The 21,345-nt window shown below is 38.4% G+C and overlaps 1 protein-coding gene across 1 annotated transcript in view; it reads right to left on the reverse strand.

The window, feature by feature from the left end:
* The window catches only part of SORCS3 (sortilin related VPS10 domain containing receptor 3), a 520,917-nt gene that overhangs the window by 40,326 nt on the left and 459,246 nt on the right, over nt 1-21,345 (reverse strand). Inside the window, exons 15-16 of the mRNA XM_039871263.1 lie at nt 6,353-6,470; nt 5,234-5,367 (exon numbers count right to left, since the gene is read on the reverse strand). Coding sequence (XP_039727197.1) covers nt 5,234-5,367; nt 6,353-6,470 — 252 coding nt within the window. The remainder of the gene's footprint in view (nt 1-5,233; nt 5,368-6,352; nt 6,471-21,345) is intronic.

A 21,345-nucleotide genomic window follows, 5' to 3' on the forward strand; every position in this document is an offset into this window, starting at 1 on the left:
GTGCCCACTATAACTGGACAGCATAGTTCTGGATCATAAAATTAAGCATTTGATTTTACTTTTTATTACTTGCTGTTATGCATTCTGTGAGTTCAATAATTCTGGTTTATATCTTTGACTTTTCCACAATGCCTAATCTACAGAAAAAAAAAATGCTTGATTAGGCTCTATATGCAGAATACTAAGGGTTGAATGGATTTTGGATACCTGAATTTATGTACTGTGGCACCCTAAAATTTCTTGCACTCTATCTTCTATATTACCACTTGATAAACTAGCTCTGTGGATCTGGAACCATACTAAACATGGTAGACAGTAAGACATGCTAAGACTCAGGACTCTGGAATCATAACGTTATTATTTTAGGTGAGTTATTTCTCTGTGTCTCCATTTCTCCATCTATAAAATGCCTGTAATAAGACTTGTTCCAGGAGCTGTTTGAGAAGATTAAGTAAAATAATCCATCTAAAAAACTTGGCACATAGTAGGTGCTCACAAAAGTTATTGATGAGTAAATGGTTGGTTGAGTGAGTAAGAAAAGAGAACTACTAGGAATAACTTCTGGTCCAACCTGGTTTCTCATTGAACAAGTAAGTATTTGGGTGTCACAGAGGGCGATTCATTTCTAGGAGCCCTCATATGACTTTAAAGCAGGCCCTTTATGTTACCTTCTCCTTTTAAATTTTATTTTAATTTATTTTTTATTAAATTTATTGGGGTGACATTGGTTAATAAAATTATATAGGTTTCAAGTGTACAATGCAATCATATGTCATTTGTATATTGCATTATGCATTCATCACCAAAGTCAAATTTCTTTCCGTCATCATACATTTGGCCCCTTTATCCTTATCTACCTCCCCCCTCCCCATTCTCTCTCTGGTGACCACTAAACTGTTATCCATGTCCATGAGTCTCTGTTTGTCTTGTTCATTTGTTGTTTTCAGTTTTATATCCCACATATAAGTGAAATCATATGGTTCTCAACTTTCCTGTCTGTCTTATTTCGCTTGGCATGATACTATCAAGATCCATCCTTTTCTGCTGGTCTCTGACAAATTTAATTCTTAGGGAGGATTTGTTCCTGGCCCTTCATCAGTGCCATGGTGGAGGTTGCCGCAAAGTGGCTCTCTAGAGTAAGCATGAAGCTGGGGGATTTACAAGGCTATCAAGTAGAAATATCATTATTTATACAAAATCAAACATGACTAACATCTGTTGTGGATGGAAAGGTGAAAGTTGTGAAGGCCAATGGTTTTCCACAAATAAACACTTCTGAGAATCTGCAAAACCTTCCCTCTTAGAGCAGGGGAGGGATACAGGTGGATAATGCCCTGCTTTTGTGAATCCAGGCTGCACTCCTTAACTTTTCCACCAAAATTAAGATATTTGATGATCCTCTCAAGTCTCTACCCTCCTCCCTCCAATCAAGTTAAACTAGGTTACAACCTCTCTCTGCTGTCTCTGAGACCTAAAAGTTGCCTGGACCATTCAAATGGCTATGACCTGGTATGGCTGAGGGAAAAAACTAAGCACAATATGCATGATAATTGCTTATATAACCAGAGCTGGCAGTTTCAGATTTCTTAGCTAATAGCACTTCCTGGTAGGAAGGACCACTGGGAAGAAAACAAGGCTATGAAACTTGCTATATACTGCTTTCCAGCATGAGCATTAAAAACAGATAAACTATATGTGATTGAAAAGTTATATTTTTAACGGATAGCTGTGCTTATTGAAGTCGACTTAAAAACAGATCATTTTAACTACTCAGTCCTGTCGTCCACAAAAATCGCTGTAAAAAATCCAACAATTTTCAGAAATCAAACTGCCTATTCCATATTCAAAGGTAGCACAAAAAATACTTCTTAGGCCACATGATTATTTTGTTCTTGTTCTCAGATTATGACCAGCAACCTAGAATCTAGCCTTGTGTACCTGTTTTTCCGACTCCAGACTCAAGTGTTTCTATTCTATCTTTTTTTTAATATGAAGTATGATTGGCTATAGAAAGACAAACAAACATCCCCCCCCCCTGCAAATTCTACAAATTCTTCTTAAACACCACGCATCTATTACAATCTCAGTACCAATAGTCAAAACTACTTTGTTTATAACTGTTTTAGAGTTCATAGAACATTTTATATTGAACTCATCAACAGCAGTTAACTTAGGTCATCTAGTTTTAATTTTAGAATAAACTTGGAGACCCTATTTCTTCTGAAACATAAAGTGAATCTAAAATAACAAAGACTTGGTTGATTTCTTGAGAAAAGTCATGATGTAGAGGAGAAAGCAGGGTATTTATCTAGACTTGCACTTGAACCCAGCTCTTTCACTCCCAGTTATGTGACTTTGGTCAAGTAACTTACATTCCAGATGCTCATTTTCTTCTCATTAAAATGTCACAGTAATGATGCTGAGACATTACAAGGTATCGAGTCCAGGTGGTATCTCTAGCAATGCAAGTGTAAGAACCACAGAACACCTTGCATGGACTCCCCTGCAGCCCCTGCTTTACCTATAGATGCATTCTGACAGCAGTTCCAAAGAAGAATTCAGAAATATTTTAAGCAATGCCACCAATATGAGAACAAAGGTACAACTGTGAAGATAGTGATGATTTGAATGTATAAACTCTGGTTTACTTGCCAAAAATGCCACGGGGCCCACTTAACCCTAGGGTACATGATTTATCATAGCTACCATATGGATACCTACACCAGTAGGATAAATGCCTTAACCACCTTAATGATATAGATATAAATTCATTTATGCCTCTCTAGGAACCAATGAGATACATAGATACATCTTATATATTTACATTTTACAGTTGAGGAGATGAAATCATAGAGATTAAGAAATTTTCCCAAGGTCAAAAACTATGAAATTCAGAGCTGGGAGTTTTTTTCCAGACTGGTAAATGTTAATGGAATTGCTGAAGGAAAAAAAAAAATTTTTGTTATAATTCTTACTCTTCCCCAATTATGAGGATTCCCAACAATGGGAGAGGGACTATCAGGACTCAGAGAGACACAAGAGAAAATGTAGCATGACATATGCCAAGACAGGAGTCAATATGCAGAAGGACACAAAGAAGCCTGATTCTCATATTCTGAATATTTAGGGTGACATCAATATGCCATGCACCGTAATTCTGAGTGGCCTACTGTATACATTGCTATGACTATTTTGTTAAATAGTGATTAATAATTGAAAATTATTCTTCCTAAGCATGAAAAATATCTTTTGTTTCTAAAGGGTCAAAATTGCCTCAGATAGGACCCTGCCATTCAAATTGAAATTCCACTTAGTACATCCCATTTAAATAAAACGATTCCCACTGAGGTCAGGCTTTCTAAGGCCATGCATTCAGAGATGAAGAGCCGGTAGGAAGCCATCACAGTCATCTGGCTGGCTTACGGTTGCCAGTGACAGTCCTAGCAGCGAGTGAGAAACAAAGATGGCTCCCAGCACAAACCAAGCTTAAGAAACAGGTTGGATGCAATGAGAGTGGAAAGAGTGAGGCTGCTGGGCAAGGGTAGGTGTTCTGTGCCCATCTAGACTTATTTCAGTTATTCAGCACCAGAAAAGCCCAAATGCAATTGTCGTTGTCCTATCTCTTCCATGTTTGTAGACTCATGCCTGAGCCCTTACCTTTGTCCATGAACCTGGAATGGCTTATGAAAATATCTAAACTGAACTTCAAATTTTGACTGTGATGCAGAGAAAGAATTTATCCAGCTGGGATCAGAGTAATACGTACCCATTCCCAGAACAACTTTCAAAAACGTGAGACAACTATTTAATGCTGACTACTGAGGGTGCAACAATGAAGACAATCAAAAACTCCTCCACTCACAGCAATTCCTTCTACTTGGGAAACACAGGTGATAACGAAGTGATCAAAATACACGATCATTCCATATGGTGATTAACGCTAAGAAGACAATACAATAGACTGATGTTCTAGAGAGCGTCAGGGTATAGGTGCAATTAGGTGGTCTCAGAAGGCATTTCTGAGGAGCTGATATTTTTAAATGAGACATGAGTGATCCAAAGGTGCCAGCCATGCTGAGATTTGGAAGAAATCATAGCACATGCTAAATCCTCTGCTAGGAATGAACCTGGATTAATTAAGGTACAGAAGATGGTAATGTGGCTGCAAAATGGTGAACAAGGGAAGAATAGTAAGAAATTAAGGCACAATAGTAGCAGCAGGCCAAATCATCTACAATGAAACAAGCCAAGAAAGAAGAAAGAAGGGGAGGCCATTGGAGTGTTTTAAACATAGGAGTGATAAGTTCTGATTCTAGTTTTTAAAATATAATTTTGGTTGCTGCGAGGGGGATAGATTTTAGGGTGACAAGGTTGGAAGTAGAGAGAATCAGTAAATTGTTGGAGGAATCCAGATGGCAGTGACATGGGTAGAGGGGCTCTGAGTTAGAATGTCTTTTGAAGATAGAGATCTGCAAGAATTTGAAGATGGCTTAGTCTTGAGGGTGAAGGAAAGGAAAAAATCAAGTTCTCCTGGGATTTCAACTTAAGTAACTGAATGAATGTCTGTGGTTTACCGAGGCTGGGAAAACTGAGCTGGGGTGGGGATTTAAGAAGAGTCAAAAAACTGCTTCCATTATTGGTGATTCAAGAAGCTGCTTTGGCCACATTAAGTTTGAAATCCTTATTAGTAATTCAAGGGGAGATGGATGCTGAGTAGATAGATGAAAGCAAATGTCTCCATGAGAGAGGAGAGGGAGATCAGGCCTGGAGATAAATATTTGGAAATTTGCGAATCATTGGCTAATAGGTAAGATTTCACTTTGTTCTTTGAGGTTGTCATTGGAAAGAGGGAAAAAAAAAAAAAAGAAATGATGATGAGAATTCAAATGGAAAAGTACACGATTTGAATAAACTTGTCTGGAGGTTTTTGTCTAAGGCAGTAGCTCTCTGAATTCTGTCAGTGCCCAGCCCGACCTCTCTGGTACTTTCCAATAGAGCTGTTAACTGAGATAAGAAGTCTCCTTGGACATGCTGCTTTGACTGAATAAAGATCTTCCCTATGAAGATGCCTCTTCCTGTCCATCCTACAGGGATGCAGACTTCGTATCTGGCCTAGGAACTGGGGCAGTAGGGCCCACAGGCCAGTAGCTCCTCCCCTAACTCCATCTTCAACTCATCCCCCAAACAGGGAAATGTCTAGCTGAAATTGACAATGAGGTGCCAAGGGACTTACCACTCAAAATCCCAGTCGGCACAGACACAGGGTTCTGAGACCACTGTCTCTGAGGAGTCTCGGCCGAGGGCACACTGAGCTCCTGGCTTGCGTTTCTTGAATATTTTCCTTTCTCCCATGACGCAAGGCTCCCCCTTAAAAAGAAATTCCATAGTGAGAGAGGTAGGAAAACACAAGAAGTTGAAATAAACCAGCTAGAAGCATTAGGCTTTTCATTTTCTTTTGGTCACTCTATGTAGCAAGCTCATTTCCAGCAACCATGTAGGAGTTTTGAGGATAAAAAGCCTACTCTTTATGACCATACTCAAGGAACACTATGGGAGGCTGGCCCATCACCACCCCTCCCCCCAACTTGGCTAGTGATGTCTACTTCATTCTGTTTCTTCCCCATCTCCATAGGGAATGCAAGGATTCCAATCATCCTCACTCTACCAGGCAATTGCCCAAATGGCTTCAGCAGAAATTCTAATGGAAATGATTCCACATCTGGCATATTTTTCACAGCATCTTCAGAGTAAAACTGAAGTTGACCCCAAAGTCCCCTCTCAATGATAAATGACCATGACCAAGTCTTTATTTCTAGAAAAGGGCAAAAAGTTGGTACAAATTACAAGGACCCAGTGGTTCTAAAGAACACAGAAGCCTGTCTATATTGAGTATCAATAAATATCTGCCATTGCTAAAGGCCCTAACCCCCAGCCCTCACCTTTTCTCAGTGGTCCTGTTCCCAATGTTTTCAGGGCCCCCACTTCAGGCTGGCCTGAGAAATGCTCTCTCCTCCCCATGGGAAAGTAAAATGATAGAACCACTGGAGGGTCCTAACTGTCTGGGCTTATTTCTCCAGGGATAGAGCTAAACCCCCAGGTTATCACTGTCACCTCTTCCCCCACTTCTCAGGGACTTCAATGAGATCAGGATACCAGGGTGCAAAATGATTCCAAATGCCATCTACTCCTACTGGACCTAGGTGTGTGGGATTCAATCCTCCCCCCAAATCCACCGTTACCCTCAGATGGGCCAAGACCTTCCTCCTCCAAATAGGAAGGCCCAGATATGATGAACAGGGTTTGTGGTAGCTCCTCCTCCTAGAAGCTAGCAGCCCCCCATCATGTAGTGTACCTGATTGAGCAGGTGCCAGGTCTGATAGTCTTCCTTGGTGCAGTGCCGGCTAAAGATAGATTTGTAATCCACCTTCACCAACTGCCATTCAGAGCGGAGGCTGAAGTGGCCAAAAACTCTGTGTTTAGGGGAAGGATGGAAAAGACAAGCAAAGAAAGCCTCATGGTCAGTCACTAGTGCACAAAGACTGGGAGGATGGAGGACTGAATTGTAGCCTGGACTTTACTGGTTCTTCCAAAGTAAGTTCTTTGAAGGCCATTGAGGACAAAGTCCACTGTCTACATAACCCAGACTGTTGGCATGGCATTCATAGTGGGTTTAAAACAATTTTTTATTACAAAAAGTAATATATGTGCTTTAGAGGAAGCATTTAAAATATAGGAAGGTATGGAGAAAGAAAAAAAAGCACCCAATATTCCCAATTCCTCCACCCAGATAGAGCTGTTGTTCATATTTGATATAGGGCCTTATTTCCCTTTAATTATATACACTAGTATTTTATTTTCTGATGTCCACTGACAGGGACTCGATTTCCTCATCTGTAAAGTAGATTGCATATGTGTATGTGGTGGGAGGCTAGCTAATCTAAAGCATGACTCTGCCAATTCCAAAATTCTGACTAAATCTAAATGTGTTTTAGTTGAAATTCTCATTGCTTAAGTCACATGAATACAATCCTCCTTTCCTCTTTCCTGAAAAATCACAGGTGTCTCATCAAAGAAATTGGTATTTATGTATAGTAAAAAAGTATGCCATCTGCATGACTTAGATAATCAATACTGACCTTTTCAAAGCCCAACAGTTGATAGCCCTATAAATATGAGTAATCAATCATTTCTAGAAAAATAGATTGATCATCCATACTGCACTTGGGTGGCATGTCTTGTGATTACAATGCAAGACATCTATCATAGTGGACGTAAAGGGGAAACCGATCTCACCAAGAACGTAAATCAACTGAAGTCTTCCAAGGAATTGGATGGCTTCCATTTCATTAAGACTTAATCACGTTCCTAGACCTAGATTCTCCTCTCTATAGGTTCAGATACTCTGTGGTGACATCAAGAGACTAACTCCCTTCAAGAGACATTTCCTTCTGCCATTTGAAAGATGGGGATGATTTGGCAGGGGGTGGGAGCTGACTACAATTGTAAAATGGGGAAAGAAATAGAATTGTTGTGTAGCCCATACAATTCAAAATCCACCTCAGGAAATGACTCTTCATGTTCTATTGGTTAAACATTAAATAAAACTTTTTAGAACTTTATCTAAAAGAAGTTTAAACAGACTATGAAGGAAAGATTGAATCACTGGCTAATGCGTAAGAAGCCTTGGGACTGAATATCCTGGATTGTGTGGAGCAGAGTGAATGTAAGTGTCTCCCCTGGTTCTCTCTGTTCTCTTTCATTCTTGCTAGATCCAGTGGTCTGCAAATCCAATATATTCATGCAAGGTCCCCACTAAGGTATTTCTATATTTTAGTTTGGGTTCATTTCATTGAGATGTCATAAGTAAGTCCATTTAAATCTTTAATGAAACTGTTATCTCTAACTTCAAAAAAAATGTATATTTGTTTGAAGAGAACAGAATTACGTTGAAAGCTCATTAAGAAAAAAAATGAGAGAAGACCCTGATGAATGTCTTCTTCTCTTTCTATTCAGCCTATCCAAATCCTACCACATCCAAATGTCACCTCCTCTGGTAAGTCTTCCTTGATTAGAGTACTTTGAGCAGCAGGACATTAGTGATGCTAAACCAAACACTTCTGCCTACTCCAAATAGTTTACAGTTATTTCATAGATCATTAAATACATTATGTCAGATTAATCCCATCCCTTCTATGAAAGGATTACTAGGCAGACAGAAGAGAGAAATATGAGGCACATAATTTACCAATCAGCAAGGCTTCTGACATGTTCTGCCACAGCAGTCTTGAAGAAAAAATGAAAAAATATGAGCCAGGCACTAGTAAAATTGTGTGGCTGAACAGTACCTAATTAAGGCATTAAAATCAACCAGGAAGGAGGGTGTGAGTAGTCAGCTGCAAGGTTCTGCTGTCTGCTCTTTCTTGTTCATCATTTTTATTAATGACTTGAAGACGTGAAAATAATGGTCATCATTGGAAATCACATTTTCTGATGACACAAAGCTGGAAGAAACAGTCAATATACTTGACGGCAGAATCAGGAACCAAAAAGTTCTTGACAGAATGAGAGACAGGCTGAATTTAATAAGATGTGACAAAACAGGAACTAAATAAGTATTAGGTAAAAGAAATGAGACTTGGTGAAGCTCAGGTTAAATAATAATAATAATAATAATAATAATAATAATAATAACAACAACAACAACAACAACAACAATAATAAATAATAGCAGCTGAAGAGTTTACATATACACTGTGATTAATACAAGTATACACTTCAGAGAGACCAAAAATATTTAAGGTTATCTTAGAATGCATTAATTAGTACAGAATTTGGTATATTATCTAAAACAAAGAGGCAATATTTTGGTCTACTTTACATTAACTAAATCACAAAAAAAGTTGCAGTTGTTTTTGGATGTCACCATTCGAGAATGATATAGATTAAATATTTCAATATATAGTACATGTATAGGCTTTGGTGGTGGCAATGGACTTTGAACCTCCTGAAATTTTAAATTAAAATATGTATTTATTGGCATGTGTATTTATCTATGGAAAAATTACATATATTTTATCAGATTTTCAAAGGGGTTCACAGTTCCCGAAGTTTAAGGGTCACCAGAAAAGAGAGTGATTAAGATGGTATACTGGAATAATAGTGGCTCATCAAAGAGATATCTCCTGTAACCAAGGAATGAAACCTTATTTATAAAAAAAGTCTTTGATTTGTTAGTAAGTTAAGGATCTCCAGACGAAATCATCCTAGATTATCAGGGTGAGCCCTAAATCCAATGACAATATCTTTATAAGCGATATAAAGAAGAGAAACATGCAGAGGTTAGAAGGCCATGCAAACACAGAGGCAATGAAGAGAGGAGAAGGCCATGTGAAGACAGAAGTAAAGATTGGATTTATGAGGCCACAAGCCAAGAAATACCTGGAGCCACCAGAAGATGGAATAAATATAGAATAAATTCTCCTCTAGTGCATGAGAGGGAGTGCAGCCCTGCTGACATTTTGATCTTGGACTCTGACCTCCAGAACTGTGCAAGAATATATTTCTGTTCTTTTAGCCACCCAACTGTTGATAATTTATTACAGCAGTCACGGGAAATTAATAAAGATGGTGATATGAGTTGGAATTACTTTTCATCCATTTATCCAAGAAGCAATATAAAAACTATGGCTGGTTAACCTGGAGATAATCTAGGAAAGGGAAAGAGAAGGAAGACCAGTAAGTGGGCGATGTAGGGAGATCTGCCGAGTTAAAAATAATAATACCAACAACAACAACAAAAAAAGTGTAGAAGTTTAAAAAATGTGAGAGACCTTTCTAATAGACCAAGCTGCCTGTAGAGGAAAAGAATGCTTGAGAGTTAGTAAGCACAGAACTTCAAGCTCAGGCTTAACCATTTCCCAGGGCTGTTGCTGAGGGGGATGCATGCCTCATCCAGGTGCATGGCCTAATATACTTGAGTATCTAAGGATGTCTATGTTGTTGGTCTTCCCAACTCTTTGGGCTATCTGTTTATGACCTCAGAGAGCACTCACTTCAGGACTAAACACGGAAAGGTTCCCAGTTAGGACATGTGGACAAATTCAGATTCTTCTCTTCTGCAATCTTGGCAGGTGCATTCCTTTCGTCTATATTTCTTGGGCTTCTATCTCAGATTTTCATACACTGTGTGTACCAGGTCTTTCCAAAAACTGTAAATTGATACACTAATATTTTCACTTAGGTATGTGCGAGTCTTCTCTCCCACATGGTCACTTCCATATGCCAGATAAAAATTTTAAACATCTAATGTTAGGATTATGAGCTTGGCTCATTTTCTTATCAGACCCCAACTAAGATCAGTGGGATAAAACCCCTTAGCAAGCTTCAAACACTAATGTTCTCCCCACCTCTCCAGTCCTGGGGAAAAAGTCCATTGTGGGCTCCCTCTTATGTGGCATATTTGACTCTGACACAGAGTCTCTCTTTTGCATAGATCTGCTTCCCTGATTCTGTTCAATATTTCATTCATCCATTTTTCTTCTATTAGAGCTCATGGAAGCTGAGGAAATGGCAGAAACACAGCAGACAAAGCAGAAGGTAAAATAAGAACTAACTTAAATTTAAGCGTTTCTCATTCCTTTTCATAACTACCCTTCGACAGAGGTTAAAATTCACAATAGGATCTGTGGAAGTGAGCACCAGCAGAAAAATTAGGATGACCATCATCAGAAACCATGTCCATCACTTTGGGGTAATAAATACTGACAAGGTCCACTTGGTTCTGTATTGAAAAAAGAGAAAGCCAAGACTGCTTTTAATTAATAATTTTTAAAAATCAATTTTCCAGATAAAAGTTTCTCATCCATTGGAAGAATTCCTCTAAAGTTAAGAAGCTTATCACCTATAAAGTAGGCACAGTATATTCATCTCACTTGTAGTATCTTTTGGGGGAATGAAGTGGTTCATATGTTAATTGAGTATGAAAACTCAAGAGATGGGGAGGGCAGAGGAACCAAAGACATTGAACATCCTAAAAAGGATAATGTGATTCCCAAATCAGGTGCTACTTGTTTCAGAAAGTCTTCTGTAACTACTCCAGCAACATTGAGCTCTCTTTCCTCAGAAGCTCAAATGATCCTGTTATCTCTAGACCAGAGTGTCTCCACTGTCTGCATCAGAATCACCCAGAAGGTTTATTAAATCTAGGTTGTCCCACTCCTAGACTTCCTGAATAGTATGTTTTAGGTGCCTAAATACTTACAATTCTAATAAGTCCCTAGGTGATGCTGATGCTGCTGGTGCCAGGATCACCCCTGGAGAAACACTGCTCTAGACCACTCAACCAGAATTTCTTAATCTGCTTGTATTGTTGGTCAAATTTTTATCAACCAATTAGAAAGCTCCAGAGGCTGAGAATGATTCTTGTACTTCTTTGTAGTCTATAGAACCTTTCAATAGTAGTTGCTTGACAAACAAAAAAAAAGTCTAATTGATTATCAAGTGACGATGGAATAAAGCAATTCTAGATGGTGGTTTCATTTTCAAGTCTTTGGCAAAAAAGAAGCTAATTCCTAGCATGGCCAAATCCATTGTCATCATCCACAGTCTTATTTCCTTGCAATTACCAAGATAAACTATTTTGACCTCCTTCTTCAGAAATGCATTCCTAGCCCCACTTCTTAACTCAAAGTATAGTTTTACCAGCATAGTCCAACCCTAAACATGTGAGATGATGTATGTGAAAATATTGAGAATCTCAATGGACAAGAAATGTTAATTACCATGACCATCATTCTTATTTCTGGAACCCCACAGAATCATACCCGAGGCCCTGCTCAGCAAGAGGTTTGATTAAAAAACCCTTTTCTTCGAGTTACATACTAACCTCAAATGCAGGGGCTGTGTGTGTGTGTGTGTGTGTGTGTGTGTGTGTGTGTGTGTGTCTTCTACAGAACCTTGGAGAAAGAGGAACCTCATACATAAATACAGATGACTGTCTGTAAATAGGTAGCCTATACTTTCGTTCCCCTGAAGAAGTTGCTCCCAACCACAGGGCAAAATAAATGAATTCTCTAAGTCATTTCTCACTATATGGATTTTTAGAAAAAAAATCAATTAAAATTTATTACTTCTGGTTTTCTTTTTCTTTTTATCTTGCCACTCAGATTTTTTCATGAAAGTTTCTGGCTCCACTCAACATTCACCTTCTTCTTGGGACCACAAACCTAAGAGACCATCTCTTTCTTTTTTTTAAATTCCTCTCATGCTAAATGTATATGCCACAAATGTGACTTTGGTCACAGAGTGTTGTCCTGTGCTCCTGTGCTATAGTTTAACTTCTAAAATACAAATGGTCTGGGCATGACAGCCATAGTACTAGACAAGGAAATAGACGACTTGTCTCTTCCTACTCCTCATCTGCCACTAAATTAGCTAGGTGACCTTGAATAAACCACTTCACCTCTCAAGCTCCCTTACGGAAGATGATTTTTAATCAATGACATATATACTCAAAAGATGGGATGCAGAAATAGTCCAGATGAAATGTAGCCCTTTCAAGACAATTTCCAAGAGTTTATTTTCTTTCAATACCTATGTCTACCTCCAAGTGTACAAGCTATCTATCTCCTGGTGACCCCATACACAAAGGATTTATCTAAAGTCATTTTTCTTTGTCTCCACTGGTACTTCATTCATATAACAGATATTCAATAAATAGTCCTGGGTTGATTAATAGATAGAATTAATCTATCAAATCATTCACTTCTTCAAAAATTGGGGTAATAGCTTTATCTGCCCTTATTTCTGGGCCAGAGAACATGGCTGAGTGGTGTGTCCTTTGAGGTTTAGAAGGATGAAAACAATCTCAGGAGAAAAAAAATAGTAGCAGCTTTCCTGCCCCTGGTTATCCAGGACTGTGCTAGGATTTTCACAAACAACTGTGATCTGCTGGAGCCCTAAATAATAAACCTTCTTCTCTAATCCACCATCCAGGCCCGAGTAAGCCTTGTGGGGAGAACAGTGATTAATTGGAGGGAAGATGGTAATTCACAAAAATAAAAGACTTCATTAGAATTCCATACACAAAGAGGGTTACCTACTCATTAACTAAGTGATTTCAAAGGGGGATCTTGGTATATAATTGCTATAATTTAGGTGGAAACAATGCCACACTAAATGTAATTAGAGGAGTAAGCTCTATAAAGATGTTTTTCTCTTTACCAGAGAGCACCTCTGGGTCAGCTGATTCTCTCCTGCATGGTGGCCTGCATCTTTTTTCCATCTCCTATTATGCCAATTTTTATACATAGTTATAAAATCTGAGAGAAATTTCAAGGAGAGAGTGGTAGACCACAACACATCAGAGAGGAAAAGAATGAGAATTTATGACTAGGAAGCCACTAGAAAGCGCAAAAGAAAGATCAAACAGTGCTTGGTGAGTTAGATGAGAAGGCCTTCAGTGCAGACTTACTTTTGTGAGAAACAGCTGACTGAACTCAGCTCAGATAACACCGAGCTGTCATCGACCTGCCTCGTGCCCCCTTCCTTTCCCTTATCTTCCTCCGTAACTCTGGGACCCACATCTTGAGGTCTTCTAACTGCCAACTCTCCCATCTTTATCTGCCTGAAAAATATCTTAAGAAACAGACCAAGGCCAAAGCTGACTCTGTCATTTCCTTTCTGACTTTCTTCTTTCTGTTATTGATTCAGCTGAACTTTCAATCTTCAGGTTAGAAACCTCTGCATCAGCAGACTCAGCCCTCAACTTGATGCTCTCTCTTAACCTCCGGCCTGACACTCAATCTTTTTCATTACAAGTCTACAAAATTACATTCACCAACTCCAGCTGAGTTCCGTTCTCATGACATAATAATAATAATAATAATAATAATAATAATAATAATAATAATAGCAGCTACCACTGACAGCATGCTTAGTGTATGCCAGGGATTCTGCTAAATATTCCAAAGTGATTATCACTCTGAATCCTCTATACAATGCCCTGTGAATCAAAGGCACAGAAAATGCAGATGAAGAAACTGAGCTCTAGGGCCGTGCTCAAGATCAAGGTTGAGTTGAGATTCAAGTTGGCCTTCATGTGCAGCCAAAGATCTTGCTAGCCACACTTCCTACTGTTGAAGACTGTAATCCACGCTCTCAATACCTCTTGCCTCCTCAGTATTTTCATTTGTCCACCAAATATCCATACCCAAATATCAATATCTTCATGAGACCTGCTTCCAGAGACCTCCACCTGCTTTCAGATGGTTGTCTTAAAGCATTATTCCAATGACACTACGTGCCTGTTCAAAAACTGTGGTCACAGAATACAGCCTACATTCCTAGAACTAGCATTCCATCCCCGATCTGAACCTCACATAACTTTCCAAACTTTTCCTCCTTCTTTTTTCTTCGTTCTAGCCAAATTAGTCTATTACCCTTTGTACAAATACCGACACTACACAGATACTTGCATGTGGGTACACGCGTACTTGCACTAATGATAATAGCTGTGGAATCTTTAGTAGAGTCTGGCACTCATACACACATTCCTGATTTACACTTTGCTTTGGCCATGCTCTTCACTAAAAACATTCTCCTTTATTCTCTGCCTGCCCAAATCCCATCTCAAGCTCTGCCTTAAATGCCACCTCCCTTAGAAACAGTCCTTAAGTATTCCAAGTCTAAAGTTTTGCTTCCTCATCTTCCTCTTCCCATCTCTGACTCTCATAACTTAACCTTTTTTCTTCTCTGTCCCTACCCTTGACCTTGGCGATCCTATTCATTTCTGAAACGTCAACCTTTATGTAGAAAACTCCCGAGGTAGCTACTCTTGTACTTGAACTCTTATAAGACTTAGTCATGAACGTCATGCTTAGGACTTTTGACTCAAAAGACTTCTGCATTGGCCTCCATCTACCTATGTAGTATTATCTCCTGCTACTTATCATTTTTACTTGTGCTCAAACAGAATTCCATTTTGTTTCACTAAAAGAAGCATGATTTCCTAGTGTCTGCTTTTCCTCTGCTTTAAATGCCTTTCCCCACATCTTATCTTGTCCGACTCCTACCCATTTTGCAAGTCTCAAGTAAAATATATGCAGTAATTCTTGGGAGGGGGAAGGAGGAAAGGGGAAGCTTTTTAATCCTAAATATTTCACAGTGATGATTTTGATTTCATCTTTAAGAAACAAAAATATCTCAAATTACCCAGGTTTTTATTTCCAAACATATGAGGTTTTTCCCTTAATTTATTTTCCTTATTGTCATTTCATTTTAAAATTTTTATCTAATTGTAATGTTTAGAGATAACATCATATCAATAATATCAGCTCTTTCAAATAAGCCAGTTTGCATGTGGCCCAGTATATGGTCAGTTTTTTAAAAAATATACTAAATGTTTGCTTTAAAAAAGTATGCATTCTCTATTTGTTGAGAGGAGAGTTGTATAAAGGTCTTCTAAATAAAGCTAAAAATACTTTTCATATTCAAAATCCAACTTTTTACTGCTCAGTCTAGTAGTTTCTACATGAAGTTTCTTAAAATATTCCCCTAGGATAGTACAAATCTTCTATTTCCCCCCGTGTTTTGTTTGTAGGTTTTTGCATTATGTGAAAACAACACTCTAATGGTTTTGAGATTATTCTATTTTCTTGATTTGTTCTTTTTAGTTTCAATTCACATGCTAACTTTTCTGTTATGCTCTCCATGACCTTTCCTCCTCCCAAATTCTTTTCCTTCCTTGGAAGAAAAAATACCTCTTTCCTCAGAATTTTTGTAGCATTTTTTTCTGTATTTTGAGTAGTACCATCAGGTATCAAAAGTCATAGAATATGTATATAAGTATCTTACTCTCTTTGCTAGATTTTAAACATTTAGAAGTTCGCAATTTCTGTAAGCTGTGCCTTACACATTGCAAGTGCTTGTCCTATATTTACTGTCTGAGAGCCAGTAGAATGAAGTATTCAAATGCAAAGGTGTTGGTATCAGATAGAAGATGTGTAAGCCCCAACCCTGGACCTGTGGAAAGTTTCTTACACATATTAATTAGACTTCAGTTTCCTCATGTAAGAACAGTACCTAACAAATTTCTGAAGTTTAAATGTGTTGTATATTTACAATGCGTAGTATAAATTAAAAATAATTTAAAACTGAATATTTTTATATAATAGTACTTAATAATAATAATAATTTACTTCATGTCTTTTATTGGATGCCTGAGAATTTTCTGGAGAGAGAATATGTCTTATGCTTTTATATTCCCATGAAATATACTACAAAACTTTCTAAAGAGTGCATATTCTAGTAGAAGTCAATCAAATAACAATAATATCAACATTAGTAAGAATCTGTTGAACACTTATAGTATGGTAACCATTTTGCATGAATTGTCTCGTTTCATTTATCATTCTCATTTCATAGATAAGGAAACCGAACTTCAAAGAAATTAAATAACTCATACAATTAGGTTACCCAGCAAGTAGGTGCCATAGCCAGAAGTCCAACTTAAGCAGTCATTACTAATATTATAATAGTTCTCAGCACTATTTTATTTTTGTTTGTTTCATGATTCATTACTAATCATTTGCTGTACATTTGGCGCTAAGGTATTGGCATGGGGTCGGGGGTGGCCTCTCAGCCATAGTTCATAATAGGCTGTAGGCATAAAAGGCAGAAACATCATGAAATATATAAAACTGAAAGCATGGTTGGAGAAAAGAAGAAAAGAAAAATCTGCAAAGATATATCTAGAGAGTTCCAATTATGGCCATATTTGTCTCAACGTCTAAAGCATCTAATATTTGGGGTATTATATACTCGAACCTGAACTATGACAACCTTTATTGACTTGGCCTGTAGTTGAGAGTCCCTGGGGCATGAAGAGAAAAAAATTGAGTTATAAAGTCTTGACACTGGGAGGGTCTTTAGGGACGAACTTTTGGACTAAATTTCACATGTTTGCTGGCGAAACCAAGGCCCAGTTAAGGTAGTGGCCTGATCAAGAACACAAAGAACAAGAACTAATTCTCCCAAAGCTCAACTCTCTCTCTCAGTTCTTCCAAAACCCAACTCCTTATGAATGCTTTCCATGGGAAACCTTTGCAGCCTGCAGGTTGAGTCACGGTGCACGATAAATGACAATAGTACTGTGAGTAACTGCTGGAGGAATGCAGAGTACATAAGTGACCACATCAAGGGCTATAGTTAGCCAGGTAGGGCTTTAATCCACTTTCTACATTTTGCTGGCTTTTTTTTTTCCAGATTCCAATATCTAAAGGGTGCTCTGGGTTTTCAAATGCTAGCCTGCCACTATGGAATCGTAGATGAAACCACCAGTTTCTTCCAAGAGAGAGGATTTTCTTTGATGTGCTGAGATGTGACATTCCTCTCAATAGTCTTTCCCCTCACTCTATTGAATCGAATGAATTATCAGAAAGACACAGATAATGATGTATCGCTTGGTAGTTTAAAAAATGAGCCTGCTCCCCTCCAGGAACAGCTTAGCTGTTCTCATTGAGCCCCTAAGGTAGGTGAAAGTCATAGATATGAGGGGGATGGAGTCTAAGTTTGGCTTCATTGATGGCCAGCAATGGAGGGCAGATACAGACTTTCAATTTATGAATGAAGGAGAACCTCTTCAAGTGTCAGGGCAGAAGAAGAATTCTCCCATTGGTCCAGGTGTCGCTTCCACATTGACATGAACATAAATGTGCCCCAAATAAAATACTTTGCAATGACCCAGTCTGGCCATGTGCAATTTCCCCCATTGACACACTGGATTTATTTCTCATTCCTGTAAGTAAACAGTTAAATCTCCTGTGGGTTCCGGTGAGTCACACACCATTTTCTCTGCCACCTCCGTCCAGGACTCAAAATTAGCCATTGCTAGGAAACGGCAAATCCCAACTCAATCCTTTTACTCAGCCTCGATTCCTTTCCCTGGCTGGATGTCGTTAATTTGAGAGCAAATTATTATAAACCTGGAAAACAGTTCTGAAATGCCTTCAGATTTATGATGAAGTCATTTCACAAAAGGTCACAGGCAACCCTGCTATAATTAAATCTTTCATTAATTTTTAAAATACACAATAACTTACAAATGCAGCATAAATTAACCAGATGACCTTAAAGAACTTTTTAGAGCGCTGCTTCATCGGAAGCCACTATCTAGCAATTTTCTGAATTTTCGTTCTACAAGTGGGACTTATGTTTCATTCTTGTCTTTGATTGGGGTCTAGTTGTCTGTTTATTTGAAATGGTTTAGTATTAATTTACTCAGATAACTAGTTAGAGCTGGAAAGTGATGGGAGTTAGTTAAGACTCTCCTTTCCTTTGGGTCACAACCTCAAAGGTAGAGAAGATGTGACCCATACAATCCCCACACGCACTCAAATGCAGTCCCTCTTTTTCATTGTCTGGGAGATACTTTTTTTTCACGTATACGTTGATAAATGATTTCCATTTGCTAATTATAAAAATAACACATTGTCATCGTAAAGTTTTGAAAACTATGAGAATCTATACATGAGAAAATTTAAAACCCCACTAGAAGTCACCATCTTTAATATTCTGTGACTTTCCTTTTCATTCATTGACAGTGCTGTTCTTTCTCAGATGAAGAGATAAGCAATCATCTGAAGCCACAGCCAGGGTTAGAATCTTTGGAACTTAGAGAAACTCTGGGATTTATGATAATATCCTCTCTCTCTCCCTCTCTTTTCCTTTCTTTTCTTTTCTTTCTTTTTCTTCTTCACTCCTTTTCCCTTTCCTCCTTCCCTCCCCTCATCCTCCTCTTTCCTCTCCATCCCCCAGCCCTCTGTACCATCACCACCATTCAAACTTCAAAACTGGATTGTAGACTAGATTCCAAGAACACTAGAACTGAAGTAAACCTGAACAAAACTGATCTTTCTTCTCTCAGTTGTAGGAGAGGCTTTAGAACATAAACTTCCCACAGCAGAGACCTTAATTGTTTATGCCCTAGCCCAGCTGCAAGAACTCTTAGAACAGTGCCTACTTTGTAGTGGGCACTCAACACCTATTGCTGAATGAAAATAGAATAAATGTCCTTGTAATAGAAACTTGACACATGTAGACTCCTGACTGGACCTCTTTTATAAATATTCCTATAAAAGTTTAGTTCTCTCTGAAAGGTCTAAGCTCCTTATGCGTCCTCTTGCCTCCTGCCCCCCCCATAAGCCCTTCTCTCTGCTTCCACAGAAGAAGCTGCTAAGGACCGATTTCAAATCAAAGCGGAAAGAGTAGTATTCTGAGAAGGTCAGTCATCAGCAGCCAGCAAATGTTGGGCTCCAGAAATCCAGGCCACATCGCTGGCTATCGGTGTGCATCCATGCCGTCTGATTGTTTTCCCATTAGGGTGTAGATGGGATGAGTGGTAAAAGAGGTCAGCAGCTCCAGGGATACAGTGTTGAGTGAAAGTGAGACATGAACAGAAATAAGCAGGAGATGAACAGAAAGCAATCCTCCAAGTGGAGCCTGTGTTAGTTACATGATATGACAATCGATGGGGTGGTGGACAGAGGCAGGGATTAAATGGCTTGCAAATAAGTACTTGGACAGGAGGTCGGTGGAGGGAAGATTAAGAAACTAAAAGGCATTGGATCTGAAAAGGCAAAAAGAAAGCAAGCTGATTTTTAAAAATGAATTTAAAGAAATCATTCTATGTCCAAACAACTTTGACTCTTCTCAAAGCTTAATACGCTCCTTCAATGCGTTTGAAAGCTTAAAGTTCATAAGAGTGTGTTAGAAATTATGGTCTGTGAATCTGTGAAAGATGAGTTAGGATTTGGGTGATGAAGGAGAATCTAAGAGATAAAAACAAGCGGGGAGAGATGGATATTCCAGATGGGATTTAAGAAAGGAGGAAGTATATGGTCATTAAAAGAGCTGTAAAAGAGCAGTAGAATGAGGGACACCTGGTTTTTCTACGTTGTCATATTTCTTAGTCTCCTACTTTGTGTCAAATCCTGAACTAAGAGCTAAAAATGTCAGAAAAAGCGTAAAATTCACTCCTTTCCCTTAAATAATTTGCAGTCCAGTCCAATAGTATTATTCACTCACCATATGTCTGCTAAGCACCAGTTACGCACAAGCTTCCGTGTTCAGTGCTGTGGGAGATGATGAATAAGACATTTGCAAACCTTATGAATTTTACAGACTAAAAAAGACCTACACTCTAACTGCAATGATGAGCAATATGTAAAACAATTTGAAAATGAATCAAAATAAAGGTGACAATGCCAATTCACCATAACCCAGTCTACTTGGAGGCATGTAGTTCAGAGAACTTCTATGTATGTACTTGGAGGTATGTACAAAGATAGCACAATACTGTTTGTAATAATGCAAAACCAGAAACAACCTAAATGTCCATTGATAGTAGAATATAGAAATAAATCGTGTGTATTCATATGACAGAATGCCACGTAGCATTAAAAGTTTCTGGACTAGATGAGTGTATGCCAAGATGAATAACATTGAGTGACAGACACACATAGGAGAATAATAGCATTTAGATAAATTATACATTTTAAAAACACTTAAAGCAATTTCACCTCTATTTCTATGAATAATTAAATATACACTAAATGTATCAATTCAAGTACTAGCAGGATATGTATCAAATTCGTGGCAGTCATTGATCTATGGAGAAAATAAGGAAATGTCTGAAAATGAGCAATACTAAGAAAACCAACTCTACTTAGGATACCTCCCTATCTATTTTTAAAATGTGAAGCCAAAGTGATAACATGTTAATATTTATTAATGCCAGGTAGTTGGTACACAGGTGCTTGTGACATTATTTTGTGTACTTAACTGTATTTTTTTAATTTTTCGAAAAGGACTGTAACAAAACAATATAGGTATGAAATCGTGGGTACAGAATTTATATTGGGAATCACAACTTCAAAATCTTACAGGAGCCGGGAGGGCAACTTAAACGAACACTGAGTGAGCTGAAGCAACAGGAACAGATGCGTGTACTTTGGGTAAGAGGTGGGGCAAGAAGTAGCATGTCCAGTCAAAAGTGGGCAGCCGCCATGCAGTTCTAGCGGACTGCTGGACTATGGGTATTTGGGCATAACGCCACCAGATGTTTCTGACTTGGCAAATATTGGCTCCATTAAAAAAAAAGTGCCAACCAAACTAAATATACCTGTGAGCCAAACCCGCAGGCTTAAGATAGGAATTTATTGAAAGGAAATGAGAAAGAGCTGGATGAATTGTGCAGGGCTTCCTGAAAGAGGTGTGACTCGTCTGTGTGATCTGGATCAGAAATGAGGGCGCTTCTAAGTCATTTCAAATGATTTTTCTTTTCAATAC

The sequence above is a fragment of the Pteropus medius genome, unplaced genomic scaffold (assembly GCF_902729225.1).
Source record: "Pteropus medius unplaced genomic scaffold, Ma_sr-lr_union100, whole genome shotgun sequence".
Taxonomy (NCBI): Eukaryota; Metazoa; Chordata; class Mammalia; order Chiroptera; family Pteropodidae; genus Pteropus; species Pteropus medius.